The sequence below is a fragment of the Chlorocebus sabaeus genome, chromosome 4 (assembly GCF_047675955.1).
Source record: "Chlorocebus sabaeus isolate Y175 chromosome 4, mChlSab1.0.hap1, whole genome shotgun sequence".
In the NCBI taxonomy this organism is placed as follows: domain Eukaryota; kingdom Metazoa; phylum Chordata; class Mammalia; order Primates; family Cercopithecidae; genus Chlorocebus; species Chlorocebus sabaeus.
This window is the reverse complement of record NC_132907.1, coordinates 63314077-63332914: the sequence shown is the minus strand read 5'-3', so window position 1 is coordinate 63332914 and position 18838 is coordinate 63314077. Positions and strand designations below refer to the sequence as shown.

Sequence of the window (18838 nt, the reverse complement as noted above, 5' to 3'; positions counted from 1 at the left end):
TGTCTTCCTGTCTAGAGCAAGTTTAATTTGATGGTCAGTTAACATGAACCTGAATTAGTGAAGATGTCCACACCTTCACAAGCCCCCTTCTATTTTATTAATAGTTAGTCTCAGGGAAGAAACCTTCTGGTGTTGCAGTATCCTTTTAAGTTATTATACAAAATTTATTACATTAATTATTCTAAGTTATTATACCAAGATATTATGAGAAGCATCTGATTTACGTTATGAAATCTCTGCAAATAAACTTACATAAAACACATTGAATGAACAAAGCTATCCAAACAGCAAGTGGAGCTTTGATTATTTCTTTCCATTATAACTTGGCATAAACGGTTACACCTCTGTAAATACTGCTATTCTTTTGGGGGAGAAGTATCATGGTAGCGTTTCAACGCTAACAGGCAAGTGTCTGAAGCATATAAAAATCGGGATCACTATCCCTTTTTGCTGTGTGTGTGTGTGTAGTGGGAAAGGAGAATAGAGACACAAAAGAATTCATTTGGCCTGTAATGCATTGATTGACCTGAAGTGAAATATATTTTCAGGGAAACTTTAAATTCCCCATCTTTAAATTATTCATACATTTTTTCCTTTTAGTGATGTTGTAAACAACTCCAAAAAGCAAAGCTTTAAATACAAGAACCGTCAGTAAATAATAAGTGATTTACTGGCTCTCAGGATTACTGATGTCTCTAATGATCTTTTTTAATTAGTGGGGATTAAGACAGATTCCTCCCCATCACTTTGTTCAGACCCTGGGGTCTGTAACTGAGCTGGCCAAGGGTGGGAACAGAAAGGCATTCCCTCTGGCTCTGAACTTAGAATTGGAGTTTGCGACCCAGAGGTAAGAACCACTTGTGCTTTTGTAAAAGAAAGAGCAAAATAAAGTGTAACTCCGACTCCATGGAGAGCTTGCCTAATGCTGGGGTTTTCTTAGCAAGCCCTCGTGGCCCTTACACTAAGCCATCTTTCCAACCTGGTTGTCTTTGGTTTTTGTTTTTTAGTAATAAAGGTGATATATTGGTCTTCATCCAACACTCCTGTATCTCTTAATCTTTGGAGTTTGGAAGAACAAGGAAGATGCTATTTATCAGGTGCCTCCCCTGAGACCCCAAAACTTTACTATTCTCAATTTAAAGATGAGAAAATTGGAACACAATGTCTCATAGCTAATAAGTATTGATGCTGGGATAAAAATGGGTAAACTGGCTCCCCTTGTGCTTCTAAACACACCGCTATTCTATCCCTGGGTATGAGTACATCGGCCCTAATTTTATACATGAGAAACAAGAGCTGAGAGAGGTGGAATAGCTTGTCTGAGATCACAAGAGAAGAGAGTAAGATCTAAACCCCAGCTCTTCTAAATACCACTATTACAACTTTCGACAGTAATTTTCCTCATATTTATTCTGCACATCCATGCCTTTTCAAACCAAACATTCAAAAGAACTTGGACCTTTGCTTAATGGTTTGAGGTCATTATGATGAATATCAGTGTGCTGTATTTGTAACATGGTGATACCTCCAAGTGCTGTGAAGTATTTGCATGTTCGTTTTTATAGTCATTAGTCATATCATCAATTCACGCATTTAGTCATTCTTACATTCAGCCATGCGTACATTCATCTACACGTTTGCTTATTTTACAAATGTTTATCTGGTGTTACTATGTGCCAGGAACTGTTCTTGAAACAGGGATGTAGGAATTCATCACTCTCCCAAGACCAGCCCCTGACTTGTTCTGTTCTGTGCTCAGTTCTTCTGCCTGCCTTTTGTAGCTACTCTGTCTGTGCCTTTCAGCTACCCCCTCCCACTAATGTTGATACTCCAGCCTCCAGCACTCACCTCAACCCTTCAATTTGTGGGGGATTTAGAAACCTGATGATAAATTTGTTCAAATTTTGTCTGTAATGAGAGTAAATACAACCTAGATGTTGTTTCCATGAGCAAAATACAAATGACATTGTGGATGTTATGGCTAAGAAGGAGCCTCTAGGTTAGTTGGGTTTTATCCAAGTTCTGCCACTCACTAGCTGTGTACTCTGGGCAAAGTATTCAGTCCCTCTAAGACTGTGTTTCTTATCTCTCTAAAAGAGAGGATAAGAAAATGGTCCCCATCATGGAGTGTAAATTAGTTCAAGCATTGTGGAAGACAGTGTGGCAATTCCTCAAGGATCTAGAACTAGAAATACCATTTGACCCAGCCATCCCATTACTGGGTATATACCCAAAGGATTATAAATCATTCTACTATAAAGACACATGCACACGTATGTTTATTGCAGCACTATTCACAATAGCAAAGACGTGGAAGCAACCCAGATGTCCATCAATGATAGACTAAAGAAAATGTGGCACATATACACCATGGAATGCTATGCAGCCATAAGAAAAGATGAGTTCATGTCCTTTGCAGGGACATGGATGATGCTGGAAACCATTATTCTCAGCAAACTATCGCAAGAACAGAAAACCAAACACCACATGTTCCCACCCATAAGTGGGCGTTGAACAATGAGAAGACATGGACACAGAGTGGGGAACATCACACACCAGGGCCTGTTGGTGGGTGGGGGACTGAGGGAGGGATAGCATTAGGAGAAATACCTAATGTAGATGACAGGTTGATGGGTGCAGCAAACCACCATGGCACGTGTATACCTATGAAACAAACCTGCATGTTCTGTGCGTGTACCCCAGAACTTAAAGTATAATTAAAAAAAAAAAGAAAAGAAATGGTACCCATTACAAAGGATTGTTGTAAGACTTACATGTGTGTAGAGCATTTATCCCATTACCTGGCACATTTGTCTGCTGCTTTTAGTTAGCTTGTAAGTTTTGTGACAACTCTTTTTACCTCTTGGAGACTTGCATTGGTGTTATTTTTTAGGGGATCCATGAAGACTCAATTCTAAGGCCACAGCCAGACTGAGCACTTGTCATGTGGGCAGCAGCCTGGCACACACCCCTTTAGAGTGCATTCAGAGCAAGGGCACCCTAGTCTGAAGCATGAATTGGGATCTGGCTTTGTTACATACTCACTGCATGACCATGGACAAGTTATTTGACCTAAGCTTCAGTTTCTCATCTACAGAAATTGGAAGAATATTATCCATCTCTCAGGATTGTCATGAGGATTCATGAAAGCACCTTTGTGATGTGCTTAGCTAGGTGCCTAGCAGGTAACAAGTTCAGGGTAGAATAGAGCAATGTTAACCAGTATTATTATTTACGAGTTAGACATCATAGAATTGATAAAAGATGTACGTATACCATCCAAAATGAATTAAACATCTCTACTCTTTGCACCACTTTATGCAAGTATTAGCTCTAAAAATCATCTATGATATGCCAAGTTCACAATTACTTAATGGTAAACTGAACCATGTGATTGCTTTTGCAATTTAATCAAGTTAAATCTGTTTTGGACTTCCCATCCTCACTAAGATACCTTCCTTTCCTGCAGGCCCATAGCTGCCAGCCAATACTCTCTGGCCGCCCTTTCACTGAGCTGTTAAAAGAGCCAGCTCACTGAAATCATCCACGCTAATTTGTAAGAGGGTTTTGACATCTCCCGGTCTTGTTTAAGCTTCATTGTCTTCATGGCCATGTGTCTAAAAGAATTCATGTAGCTGCCAGAGAACCTAACATGTAAGCAGAGAATAATAGGAAACCCGGTCTTTCCTACAATTCTGCAACGTAAACCTATAGTTTGCTGCAGAAATGTTTAAAATTCATACCATGAAGAGCTAATTAAAAGTATAAAAATGCTTTCTCTTCTTTGTTCGCATGAGTAAATCTTTTGGGAAAAGACAGGGTCCACATGCCCAAAGGGCCCTCAAAAGCCAGGCAAGGTGCTTAAAGGAATGACGCAAGCAGGTCTAGGAAAACCCCAGTGGAAGGAAGATGGCAAATGGCATTTGAACACAAGGCCGCAGCAGGGGAGCACAGGAAGGACAGTGGGGACCGTGGCAGCCCGGGAAGCCCTTGCACTGCTGTGGGAGCAGCTCCCTCCACTCCAGAAATAAAGGCCACCAGAACTTACGAGGTTTCAAGTTAATCCACAAATGAGGATCTACTGATTCCTTGAAGAACAGCAACTGACTTAAGTTTCTTAATTGTAGAATAAAAGGCATAACAAAAAAATGCACAAGAGGCAACATGTAGCCCTAGGATGTCCTATGTGTGTCCTCTGCTAAGATCTTTGGCAGTTTAAGTAGTTGTAGCCATCTTAATTTTCATAAGTAAGACCTCACATGAACTCATTCATTTTTATCCTCACAGCTATCTTATGAGGTAGGTACTATTAATATCATCCCATTTTATAGATAAAGAAATTGAGACACAAATTGGTCCCCTCTTTATCCATCCAGCGTTGTGCGGAGCTGAGATTCTCGCCTTGACGTGTGGCGTGCCAGAGTCTGCTCTTCATCATATTCTCATATTTAAATAGATTAGTAGTTCTCACAATTAAAGAGTTTGGACTTTTCCCTGACATGTGGTAAAAGAACTTTGTCTTTGTGCTCTGATTTAAGTTTTGATCTATTTTGTTTTTTGTTCCAAGTGAGTATTTCACTTCAGCCCTCCACTATATATAAAATGCCATTTTATGTGCTGTAACACATTGGATTTTATCTTTATTAATGCAATGTGTGGAATATGATTTCAGAACAAGGGCAATGCTGTTAAAATCGCTTCATCTGGAAATACATCAGTTTGCAAACAGATTGGCATATTATCCACAAATACAAACATTTACAAAAAAATATATCAGGCATCATTTGATGACTCTTGCCATAATGATTCATTGGCACAAGAGAAGTGCTTTGTGGTGAGAGGTGCCAAAGCTGTTTGACACATTTCAGTGGAGTTCATTACACACACGAAACGGAACCAATTTTACTCAACAGTGACTTTGACATTTACAGAAAAATGAAATGGAGGTTTAGAAATGAAGACTTCATGTGAAATCCCTACCAAAACTTTTAAATTGGTTCTATCCTTATGTTACCACTTCTAGAAGATCGGCCATGTTCTACAGACATATTTTTATTCACAGCAGGTGGCCACCTATTCAAAACAAAGTTTCTTGGGTTATCGGGAAATTGATCTTGAGCAAGCTTAATTGGCCGTAAAACCCTTCTCTCAGAATAAATATCATATTTTTTTAAGATTTACTTATAGGGAGACATGTTTCCCTTTGGCTTCACTCTGTTTAATTCATCTTCCTTATTTTTTCCAATTCTGTTTCCTTCATTTTCGAGGCTTTCATGGATTAAGTACCATCTTCATCCTCATTGCCCACAAAGACAGGGCAGGACTCTTGAGATTTCAGGCTCAGAGTTGTGATGCAGTAAGACAGATGTTACAAAGTCATAAATAATCAGCTGTTTTCTACTTCCTCAATGATATAATGCAAGAAAATGTACCAAAAAGTAATAAGGTATTTACGATACTTATGCTAAAAAGAGTTGTATATTTATGCCTTACGAAGAGTTAAGTGTAGATCATCTAATGGGGTAGGATGACCTAAGTATAAACCATATTTACAGAAATGTAAAGTACTATGCTACCACAGTATGTGTATGCAACACCATTTATCTGAAGAAACAATTCATAATAGGTTGTAAAACATTCTCTTACTATGGTAACTGGCTAAAGTATATTAATAACGTTGCTTTACTGAATGCTTCCTGTGCTTTCAATGCCAAAGTTAAGGCTCCACATAACAAAGAACAAACGTGCCTGGTTTAATTTGTAAGTCTAGATAACATTACAGTTATATTGCACTGATTAGAATTAATCAAGAACACCAGAACAAATCTATGTCAAGTCTGAATTTTAAAACTTGAACGTAATTATATTGCTTTCAAACCTGTCTTATATTTATTTAGTCTGCAAATAGTGTAATAAAATCAGTATCTCAAAACCAGATAATACATTTGAGTCATTTAAACTGTTATCAAACATGTCACTGGAGAAGTAATTCAATCAATAAAAAAATTTCTAATTAGCATATTAATTATTTGCAAATAAAAGGTGATTCCCAAGTACACGAGGGAACTTGAGGACATATTAGTTTGTCTTCTTATTCTATATATCCCTATGAAATATTTTTGCTTTATTAATTTCCAATAATCTAGGGGAAAAGATTTTGCTAATCAAAAGAAAACATCAGCCCAGCCTTTGCATTAATTATCACATATTCTATCTTGATAGGACTTAAATTAATGAGGCCCAGGCTCCTCCAAAATGGCATGTATTAAATAAAATCTGGACTTGACAGTGCATTCTTGTGGATATTGAAGTACATATGCATATTGGCTGCCAGGCAAATAAATTTTCAAAGTATGCAATTACCAAAGCTATGTGGGCCTTGCCCCGCTATCCATAAGCATCTCAATTACCTTCTAGTCATCAATGAAATAGGGTTCTGCAAAAATTCAAACTAGTTTTATTGACCACCAACCACTTTTGCATATCAAATTTCCGAGCATACAAACGATTCCTTATAGAAAATAGAAAGTTCCTCACAAAAAACTAAGATCCCAACAAAAAGGAAAGAAGAGACACAGTCTATTAAGTAGCCTTTTGCATCCACTGCCAAACTGTCATTAGACTGTAATTAGGTAGTTCACGTTTTATTTTTATAGAGTTGTTCGTGTTTTTAATTGATTGGCTCCTAATGCTGAGAGGGAATGGAGGGCAGGGTGAGGGCAGCAAAAAGGTACAACATCTATTTTGTTTTGCTTTTCCCCCATCCCACCATCTAGTTCAGATATTTTGTGATTGAATACCCTGCCTTCTATTTTAAGTTCAGTATCTAAGCATGCCCTTACTTCTTTCCCCTTTCCATTTACTTCCTGACATCTACAAAATGAGCCACCACATCTGACTGCCACTTACCACATGGTTCCCCTCTACTTTGCCTGCTCAGAAATCAACCATTTCCCACAGTTCTCAGAGTTGCGCTGCTTCTGGGCCATTGTCTTCCTTTGCTTGAACATCTGATGGTTCTGCACAGTAAGAACCCTGTTTTTTGCATTTAGGGGCATACTTGCAGCACACTAATTGTTTTCCCATTTACTGTCTTTTAGGTTAAGTAAAATCTAAAATTTGGAATTGTTTTAGTTCCTTTTCTATTGCTTATAACAGAATACCTGAAACTGGATAATTTATAAAGAAAAGGATTTTATTTAAAGTTATGGAGGCTAAGTGCAAGGTCGAGGTGCCACATCTGGTGAGGACTTTGCAGAGTGTCACATAGTGAGGGGGCTCAGCATGCTAACATGTGATCCAGGTCTTTTTTTTTTTTTTTTTTTTTTTTTCCCAGACAGAGTTTTGCTTTTGTCGCCCAGGCTGGAGTGCAATGGCATGATCACGGCTCACTGCAAACTCCGCCTCCCGGGTTCAAGCAATTTTCCTGCCTCAGCCTCCTGAGTAGCTGGGATTACAGGCACCAGCCACCATGCCCAGCTAATTTTTTTTTTTTTTTTTTTTTTTTTTTTTTTTTGGTAGAGATGGGGTTTCACCATGTTGGCCAGGCTGGTCTTAAACTCCTGACCTCAGGTGATCCACTCGCCTTGGCCTCCCAAAGTGCTGGAATTACAGGCGTGGGCCACCACACTCGGCCTCTCTTCCTCTTCTTATAGAGCCACCAGTCCCACTCTCATGATAACCGATTAATCCACAGGTTAATCCATTCATGAGGGCAGAAAGAACCCTCACAGTCCAATCATGTCTTAAAATCCCCACCTTTTAATACTGCCACATGAGGGATTAAATTTCAACATGAGCTTTGGAGGGGGCGGATATTCAAACCATAGCAGATATCATTCATTTCAACTTATCAAATTCTTTTCTGATATAACATTAGAATAATATCAGTATGTTAATTATCAGTCCCATTTTTACAGGGGCAAAATTACTAAGTGAAAGCTAGTTCCGATTTTCTTTCACCTGAATAAAGACGACTTTTAAAACCTTAACGTAATAAAATGGAAAGAAGAAAATATAGATTCTATGAATGAGTCCACCTTCCAGTGAACTTTCTTTTTGGCCCATATTCTTCTCCTTCATGCAAACAGTGGTGACGAGGCACACAGTGTCTCTGCCTTCCCTGTTTCTATACCACTACTGTTAAATGCTGAATTGAAGTCCACATGAAAGAAAACAATGAGTATATAAATTACTTTAGATTTTTCAAGTGCTTCTATTCTTTAATTCTAAGAAAATTTTGACTTGCTTGGAGATGTTTTCTGATCAATAAACTATCTTCTGCAGATGTTTGCAATGTGTTGTAGATGGATTCTATACATGCAATACAAATGAGAATAACAAGAACAATTAGTGATTAGAATACCTAATACTTATTAATACCTTACCAAATGCCAGGCACTGTTCTAAATGGTTTGCATGTAATGCCTCATGTGATCCTTATAACACCCTATGAAGTGGATAGTATCATTACCCCATTTACAGAATAAAGAAACTGAGGTAGATTGAGATTAAACCATTTTTTCAGGTTCACAGAGACTAATGTTGCAGACCCTAGCACTGATGATCATAACCACTATGCAATCCTGCCTATTAAGAAATATTAAATGAGAATTGCTAAGTTATATATTCAACAGTTTAAAGGGTTTTTTTAAAAACCTATAGAATTTCACAGAGAAATCTCTCTCTCTAAAAAACTAACATCAAATATGAGTTTGAGCATATTGATCATAGTAATTCAATTACATATATTAAGTTTTTAACAAGGATGCACCCTATCAAGTTGATACAAAAAGAGCTGGGTTGTATCAAAATTAGATGTTGTAGCCTACTTGGAAATACTACTTAAATTTTTATCACTTAAAAGCTCATTACCAACTAAGAAAAAAATGAAATACTTGACATTTTGGTATCTGTGATATTAAAAAGAACTAATATTTAATATTCAAGTGGCAACAGCTTGTAGAGTTTGCACACAACACCCACAGGGATCGATTTTTCTCTAAAACGGCCTTCAGGAGTCTGCCTTTTAAACAGCTGACACCTCCTTTCTCCGTATCCCTCTTTCCTGCCAGCACCATGGGGTGCTCGTGGAGTGCAGCAGCAGACGTGTAATTCTTCACTGCAGGATTTGTCTTTGCAAATAATGGAGAATGAGGGAAATTAAGAAAAATGTAATTTCCACAGAATCAACCTCAGTGTAATCTTGGCTACTAAAAATGAATAGATGTCTTTAGAGGGCTTTTCTCCATATGCATTCTCCATCCCCTTTATATACCATCTATGAGGAGAGAGAAGAATCATTTGTACCTAATTGATCGTCAGTCATTCCACACCTGTACCAAGGCTGCATTATGACAAGTATACTGTTGCCTGGCATTTTTCCAGTATGGCTAATTGTCGCAGTACTAATTTACTTACCTGTGGAATTTTCCACTTCCCCAGCCTGCTGTCAAGAAGATGCATCATAATGGAATAAAGGATTTAAAATGCTGAATATTATAAATTATTTCACTTATCTTTCAATAGAAGGCTTTGACTAAGCCACATATTAGGTGGCTATAATTACTCATTGCTGGAGTAAAAAACAAACAAAAACCTGTCACATATACATTTACCTGGTAGAATGACAAGAATCAAGTGAACCAATCTTTTCTGATGTAGAGAAAAAAATACCAATCAGATTACCTAAAACATGTTCTTGATCTGCATGGTTTAGAGTAAATGTACCAGTTCAATTACTATTATGTTCCGCATTACAAAACACTTCTTTTTGTTGTTGTTCTTGTTGTTGTTCTTGTTGTTGTTGTTGTTGTTGTTGTTGTTAGTATATTGAAGAATGTTTTTTCTATATCAAATAGTAAGACAAATGAGTAATTTACTGTTTTTTCTCCAAAAAAAATGTGGAAAAATTTCTAAAGGAGATATAGGCATATATGACTTTAATTGCATAAACTAGTAAACTAATTTGGGACATCTATACCAAGCAAATCTGGCCACCAGGATTTTTTTTATGGTAGATTGTGTTTTTGAAAATTAATATTTCCCATGGAAAGCTATCACCCACAAGTATAATAACTGACATTTTTGTTACAGTTTGTTACAGTTCTTACAGTTGATGGCCCTCACTGTGGTACTTAGATATGTTTGATACATCTGTGAAAATTACCTAGCAACTGTGCAACTGTAATTTTTGTTCTAACAAATGTAACTGTAATTTTACCAGTTTTAACAAATATGCTTGATTGTTTACGATAAAGGCAAAAATGTATAGATAAGGTTTAGGTTTTCCTAAGGAAATTTGAATAGAATTGCTCATTTAATTCTTACAGTCTATTAAATACAAATTCTCTAGGTTGCTTACTCACTCATCCTATAGTGTTATTAAGTCCTCTAAGGAAAAAAAAAAAAAGTTTTCTGGACAAGTTTGGGAAATGCTGGATTAAATACGTATAGGCTTATCTTTATTGTTGCAAAATATCACTTTAGAAACTTTATTTCAGGCACTTTGATATGCTCATCTGCACTCCGAAGAGAAGGTGTATGGTCTTTTCCAGCCTTATTTGACCCAAAGGTCCTATCACAGCTCATCTCCGAAGCCAGGAGTCTGCAGAGCTGGCTCTGCCTGACCCACGCCTGGCACAGCTCAGGGATTCAATACATTTTAGCAAAATTTCAACATTATCCATTTTCAATTGAATTCAAATGGTCTGTGATATTCTTTGCCTTAGACTTGTTCATGAGGATAAATATGCAAATAGAATCAGAAACACAAACTCATTTTTTCTACCAGATCTCAGCCCACATATTCTAAGGTAAAAGAGTAGCGCAATAATCCATTCTGGCACATTGACCTATAGCAACACTATTCCTTAAAATAGGATTTTTAAGTGATAGAAAAGGAGAAAGAAAACAACAGCTTCCTACCCAGCACATGCCTTCCATTTAGCATGTCTGGAAGATCGTCTCCTTCATTTCAAAATTGATAGCCAACTTTTTTTGTTGTTTTGCTATTCAAATTTCTGTCCTCTTTTTTTCCAGCCTATTTGCTCTAACACTGAATTTTAAGCATCTCTAAAAATGCTTGATATGTTATTATTCTTTCCAGATATCCTCTGAGAGCCAAGCAAAGAACATTAACGAAGGAAGGAGGAATGAGGCTGGATACGGTGCAGTGAAAAAGGCACTTCCAAGAGAGGGGCACTCACTACCCAGAGACGCGACGGTGCCATCAACATGAGAACTTACCGCTACTTCTTGCTGCTCTTTTGGGTGGGCCAGCCCTACCCAACCCTCTCAACTCCACTATCTAAGAGGACTAGTGGTTTCCCAGCAAAGAAAAGGGCCCTGGAGCTCTCTGGAAACAGCAAAAATGAGCTGAACCGTTCAAAAAGGAGCTGGATGTGGAATCAGTTCTTTCTCCTGGAGGAATACACAGGATCCGATTATCAGTATGTGGGCAAGGTAGGATTCCTTTGAGTGCTTTGACATTCTGAGTTTAAAAGCCTGAAGAAGTTACTTCTAATAAATAGACGGGGAGGATGTGAACTATTCCCCAATATAGTAAGAATTGTTGCTTATCTGGTTAAGACTTTTTTTTTTTTTTCCACTTGAGTAGTTTCGGAAAGAAGACTGTAGCAAAAAGCTGAGAAATGTTAGCCCTGCAACAAAGAGAGAGAAAATGCTCCAGTTGAAAGTGAAACACCCACAACCAACCACATAAGATTATCATAAATCCTTTAATTTTTACTGTAGCTTAAAAAATGTGGTCTGGCTATTCTATAAAGTCGGGTGTATTAAAAATAGGAATGGAGAGATTACGCTGTAAGTAAAGGAAGGCTACTTTTTCTCTCATTCTAAAAGCAAATATTCTGAGCTATAGTCCTTTGGCCAAGTTCAAATTAACTACTTCTTAACTCTGCTACCTATAGCACCATCATTCTCTGGCCAAATGGAGCCCTTGGCTGTCAAAACCCACCACTGCCTTAGATTTGGCAGCTTCTGCTGCTGCTACTGTTTAGTCTTATCTCAAATAGTTGGCAAAAAAACAGGTATTTCAAAATCTTGTGATTTAACTGTGGCAAAATTTGTAAAAGAGAAAAATGCTTATGTAAAAGTACTCTTTCCAAATATCATCTGACCATTTTATTGACTCCAGAAAGTAAAGTGAGGAGGCATCGCTTATTATAGCCCTCACAGATTACTGGAGCTGAGTCAGGGAAACAGCTTGGTGAGCCTGTCATCATGAGTTTCGTTGGAATTTTATCATCGGCTCCCTCCTTGTTGCAGAATATCTGCATACTGAAAAGATGTCAAAGAAAAAACAGGGCTACAGGCTTGTACTTTGTAGGTTCCATGCCTCATAAGGTAATATTGATTTTTTAAAAAATCATTGTCACATATCCCTTCCTAAACAAACTGATAATGAACATAAATAGATACATGAGAAAAGCATTCATTTATGATTACAGCTATGATTTTAAGACATCTATATTAGGTTATCATGCAAAAAACATACATTCTGCAGATTCCAAAGGCTGCATGTTCACACTTCAATCTGTGATCAAATATCCCTGAATAACCATATGTAAATATTCTCTTTAAGTATTTACCACCATAAATGAAGGGAAGCCACCCACGGCTTGGGCTGACATAACCAGGAAGTATTCCAATGATGTGAATTATTAATGTGGAATAAAGTGAGAGAGGAAGTATTCGGTGAAGGGGTGAACATCAACACAGATCCCCAAGGATCTAGCCATGTATTTGCGGTGAAATTCACACTCTGTGTGACTACTAAAGACAGTTCAGCTACTTGTACTTCATTCCATTTCCTTTGTGAAATTTGAAGAAAACTAGGTGAATCGGGTGATAGTTGTAAAAAATAATCATCATCTTAAAATCTTTAAAGCACTTTTTACAACACAAATAGCATTGTTGCCATAGAAGATTAAGTTTTAAAAAGTGTTTTATCTAAGTGATGGTTCCCCTTTTTCCTTTCCAGTTTTCCTCTCCAATTGTGATGCCATTTTACACCTATAATGCCACATATTCTTTAAAAAAAAGTGGGGGTGGGGGTGTTGGGGCAGGTTATTTCAGGATACTACAAACAGCAGTGGCTAAACCCACGTAAGAATCAGTTTTACAATTATAATTATGAGAAGTAATAGTGCCATGGGGGAAAGTGACAAGCTGTGGACTCGAGCAGATCCGAGAATGCGTCACTGTGCTGCCAGTTGCCAATTATGTGACCCAGGACAGGTTGTTCACCTTTCTGGGCTTTCATTTCTTCATCCAGAAAGTGCATGCAGCAATGCCTACCTGGTGGAGTTGCAGTAAAGTGATACAGGCACTAGTGGCAGGGACAGAGTAGGTGCATAAAGAAGTTACTATTATTGGTAAAAATCCATCGTATATGTTCTATTAAATCCATGTGTAACACATTGAAGTGGCATATTGACTTTAATATCACTGCAGAAGTAAAATGAGGTAATTAACAAAGCTCGGTGGAAAATACAGAGAATCATGGCAAAATCTCTTCACAACCACAGCTTTGACTGGATTAGTTGGATTTGGATATTTTATTGGCAACTAGATAAATTTCCCTCCCTCCTCATCACCTGTCCTTCCCTGCTGCCCCTCCTTCTTCTCCTTGTAGTTATAACACATGAGATATTTGCTGGGAAAAAAAATCAAGGGCAACAACTGAAGTTGTCAAAGTTGCCACCGTGGCTGTATCAGACATGTGTTAGAGGTGGTTTTGAACTGCTGATATGACATTTTCTGAAATTCCTCTTTGAAGTTATATGATATCAACAGATCAAACAATTAGATGAGTATTTTTTTACCACAATTAAAAATAATAGAAAAAAATACATTTTTAAAAAAGATAAAGGAGAGAGTTTCCCCTCATTTGTGGCCACAAGTTGGTCCACCTTTAATTTACCTGGAATAAAAGATATACCCGATGCGATTATCCTGCTCCACTAGGTCAGGAAGCTCTTGGCAGGAAAAAAATGATTAGACCAGAGCCGAGATTCCAAAACTTTCTTGGTTCACAGAGCCCTTTTCCACAGAGCCCTTAGGCTCAAAGAAATACCTTATAGTGCCATGTATTAAATACTTAGACTCAAACAACTTAATAAGAATTTTTGCTTTAACAACTGAATAATTATTTGAAAAAATACACATAAATGGAAAAAAAAAATTTATTTCACTCTTAACCACAGTTACAAATGGTATGTGTGCATCTCTTGAGCATGGCACAATTTCTCAATCAGATTGGACACAGCCCTCTCATTTCCTTTTCCACTTTGATTTTTGCACTGTAATTGCTTTTTATTACAGCCACTATGGAAAACCCAGCTTTATAAATATAAATCATTGAAAGGAATGCAGCACCACCTACTGTTGAAACTGTGAACTACCTTGAGCGAGTAATTCGCAAGGGGTCTGGAGAGGTCACGTGCTGCTGAATTTCCCTCCTTTTCCCTCCTTTTTTTTTATTTTTTTTATTTTTATTTTTCTTCTTGTTTGAACTGTGGTCTTGCTCTGTCACCCAGGTTTAAGTTCAGCAGTGCAATCTCCGCTTACTGCAGTCTTGGCTTCCTGGGCTCAAGCTGTCCTCCCGCCCCAGTCTCCCAACTAACTGAGACTACAGGCATGAACCACCGCACCAGGCTATCCCTCCAAATTTTAAAATATTTCCTGGTCAGCTCCCTCCTGCAACCCAGGTTGCCTCAGTGCATACTCTGGGAACCATTAGAATAGTTAGGTTGACATATAAAGGTGTACCAAGGCTAATAGAACCTTTAATCATGCTATTTAAGCAGATTACCACTAAATAAAAATCACTCCGAGCCCATCGTGGGTGCCTAACACTGAAAGGATCTATCTGTATGTGGAGGGATAGAAGCATTAACTGAGGAAAAGTAATACTGTTGAGAAAATAAAACTTAACATAGAAGAAATGTTTACATTATAAACATCTGTTTGTCTTTGTGTTGATTCGAAATTATGATGACGCAAATTAATTTGTGGTAAGTCATCATGAGGATGGTGGAGTGAGGAAAATGAGAATCAGTGAGGGAAACAAAGGGCTTTCAGGTGTAGAAGGGAAAAAAAAAAGAGAGGGTCATGGCTGGCGGTGGGCGTCACAGCAGCCAAAGAGGAGTCCAGGGGCTGGAGTGGCAATGACGAGAACAGACAAGATGGTGCTTTACAACTGAAGCACAAGCAACTGCAGTGAGACCTTGCTGCTCCATCTTAACCTTGCTCAACCTTCCACTGCGTTCTATTGCCAGTGAGATGAATGCAGAGACACGGACAAGACAAGGTGGGGAGGAATAGTGGAGAAAGCCCATTATAGCTGAAATATTGACAAAACAAATTCTGATTTACAAGAAAATGTCAACTTCCACTCACTTAAAATGGTGCTGGCAGGGAGAGGTAACAGGATAGGAGGAAATAAGTGGTCCTGTATTGGGTAAGTTTCTGAGTTTGTGAGTTTCAGATATAAAACTGGGATGTGATTGTTTTCTAAACTGCATCTCCATTTGGGGGCTGCTTGGAGCTGCTTTAGCTTGAGTGGCATCTGCGTCACCTGGGAACTTGTTAGGAATGCAGAGTCTCAGGCCCCACCTCCAATCTGAGTGAATCAGAAACCTGCATTTTAGCAAGATCCCCAAGTGAATCGTATGCATGTTAAAATTTGAGAAGTGCTGCTTTTAAAAATGCCTTCCCTGGGTCTCACCTCCCCAGACATTTGATTTAGTTGGTTTTTAACTATTTATGATTCTAACATGTTGCCAAATTTGGGAACCACTGTCCTAGGAGGATGTTACTGCCAATCATGATAACAAAATGTGGCAAGTTCAGTGATAAATTGAGCATCCACAAAGTGTTATCAAAATAAAAAGGAGAAGAGCCAACCAGGCTCTGGGGCTCAGCAGAGCTTCCTAGGTGTTTGAACCCCATCTAAAGATAGAAGATGTGTTAGCTTATACTGCAGAGGGAGAATTGCCAGGACCTCCCAATTAATCGGATGGAGAAGCCAAAGGTCCGAAAGCTGGAGTTCAAAGGGTCAGAGATTTAGAGATTGAACGACCAGCAGAGTGAAAGAGTCCTCACACTGACACAGAAAACACAAAGAGGTACATATTTTCTTGTCACGGGCTAAAGAAAAGAGTGTTTTATTTTTGTACAAAATCCACTTCGGTTATCTTTGGCTTATGTAAACTTCATATAATAGAAAAATGGAGGGAAGCCTTATCATCCCACATTTTCAGAGATCCCTGTAACTCTCTAGCCTGTTTTCTGTAATGTAGCAATTTCCTGGCGATGATTGGTAGATAGCCTACCAATCATCTTGGTAGATAGTCTACCATTTTTATGGAAAACCATCATTTTCCTTAAGAAAAAAAGAGCACAGGTAGATGTAGATACAGATTCGATTTTGAAGACATAGGCATTCATTAATACAAAGATGAATTTACATAAAATAGCAGAATTATGCCTAACTTTAGGCAGAAGATTTACACAGTGCCATTCAACAGCTACAGCAACACTTAATTCCCGTCTGCTCCATTTTATCTTCCACAATGTTCCTTAACTCCTCCTTCCACACAATATATACATAAGACCAGCCTCCACTAAAGCATTCGAGGTGTTTCTATTTTTAGTAACATGCCAGGAGATCTGTTTTTATGGAATTTAATGAACTGTATACTTTCAAAGGCATTTTCTGATGGAAGTTGGTGATGGTTTTGGGGGGACAGTTTTCAAAAAAAAATTGATAGGCTGTATTTTTTTTAAATATTATGAAAATGTGGGTTCTATTTGAAGCTCTAACATATAGGCTTTCCGATATGCCTTTATCCTCAGTCTTTAAAATTAATGTCTACCCAATTCAGTGAAGCCACTCTTCTCAAGATAATTAGACTAATGTTTTAACAGACCATAAAAATAAAAGTTGTCAGCCATACACACCTTTAAAATTAGAAATGAGCAATTATTTGTTACTATAATTACATGATCCAAATTAGTAAACATGAAGCAATATTTTATCCATTCTGAAAGGTTACTTAAAAGATGCCATCGTTGAAATGTTGCTTTTTTTAATTCTTACACTAATTTGTTTTTTCCTAAAAAGAGCATAAGCTGAAGAGTAGAAACCTCCTGGCACTAATTCCATGCGTGATTCAGCGAGTCTCTGAACCACTTGTTGCTTCAAATAGCAATGTCAGATGAAAGCATCGCCATAGCTGATATTTTCTGAGCACTACTTCGTTCTAAACCCTGTCTAGGCGCTTCAAATGGGTTATCTCATTGGATTCTCGCAGCAACCCTAATGCATGGATACTGTTTCCATCCCTGTGTTACAGATGAGTAAAATAAGGCTCAGAGCAGTCAAGTATTTCAGGCCATTGTCTCACATTGCTAAGACCCCGACAGACGATACTGTCTGGCCACCTAACTACTCAGTTATATACCCTCCCCTGTATGTCCACTTTACAAAGCCATTTTGAAGCACAAGTAGAAAAAAAAAAAAAAACCCAGAACATGCGTTGGTGTTCAAAGATTGCATTCTACGCAATACCACAAAAACTTATTGAGAATGTATTGTGTGAAACCCAAAGGTAGAGAGAAAAAAAAAATTTTTTTGAAGGCGACTTTTAAAGAGCTGCACGAATATGTTTGCATTATTGTTATGCACATTCCTTTTACTTTTTAATTTCCAGAACACATTAGTGGTATTCAAAATAGTTACATGTGAGCATTTTAAAAGGAGATACACAATTAGTGATCTTTCTGGTCACTGTGATTTTTTTTTTTTTAAGTGTCTTTTTCTTTCCCTTGATAACCCTCTCTAAACTTCTGTTCTGGTTCAATGACCTGCAATAATCTTTTCTCCCTGAATCAGGGCAAGTGCCTTTGGGCATATCTCTCTTCTTCTTCATTTAAATTTAATGCTCAGCCATTTAACTAACATTTTTATATTTCTATGAGTTCGCATATTTAAGAGAAAGTGCATGCACATACTTGCCCATTGGATATACTTCTTAGAAAATATTTCTAGAAGTAACTTCTCAACAGCCGTTATTGGAAATAATCCTCATTTGTTTCCACTGAAAGTGAAACCAGCTGGTTTCACTTTCTTAATGACAAAAGTTTCAATTTGCTATTTGATACTAAGAAAACGAATGTCTTGTATAGCAGCAGTTTTCTGGCTTTTAAACTTCCCTCTGTGCACAGCTCAGGTGGAAAGCAGAAAAGTTAAAATGTCTGGCCTTGGTCATAAACCCGAGGCAACTCTTACCTTGGCCAACCGCACAGCTGAGTAATAGTGAAACCCTCACAAGGAGCCAATCCCAGATCCTCCAGCTTCCATTTCATCATGCCGGTGGAATCCTAGAGCCTCCTGCTTGAATTCAATTTGTTGAACAAAATGGAGGGCTAGAGCAGGGCGTGTGGCTTAGGCCTGTAATCCCAGCACTTTGGGAGGCCGAGGCAGGCATATCACTTCAGGTCAGGAATTCAAGACCAGCCTGGGCAACATGGCAAAACCCCATCTCTACTAAAAATACAAAAATTAGCCGGGCGTGGTAGCGCATGCCTATAATCCCAGCTGCTCAGGAGACTGAGGCATGAGAATCTCTTGAACCTGGGAGAGGAAGATTGCAGTGAGCCGAGGTCGCACCTGCACTCCCATCCTGGGCAAGAGAATGAGACTCTGTCTCAAAAAAATAAACAAACAAACAAGAAGTCAAGTAAAGAGTGAAGGGTTTGCATCCTTTTTGCTCCCACTGTAGCTGTTACTTCCACACCCCAACAAGTTAAA

The 18838-nt window shown here is 38.1% G+C and overlaps 1 protein-coding gene across 2 annotated transcripts in view; it reads left to right on the top strand.

The window, feature by feature from the left end:
* The window catches only part of CDH6 (cadherin 6), a 135605-nt gene that overhangs the window by 61026 nt on the left and 55741 nt on the right, over positions 1-18838 (top strand). For both annotated transcript variants that reach the window (XM_007961271.3, XM_037990718.2), the window contains exon 2: positions 11108-11463. In XM_007961271.3, coding sequence (XP_007959462.3) covers positions 11236-11463 — 228 coding nt within the window. In that variant the 5' untranslated portion in view covers positions 11108-11235. The remainder of the gene's footprint in view (positions 1-11107; positions 11464-18838) is intronic.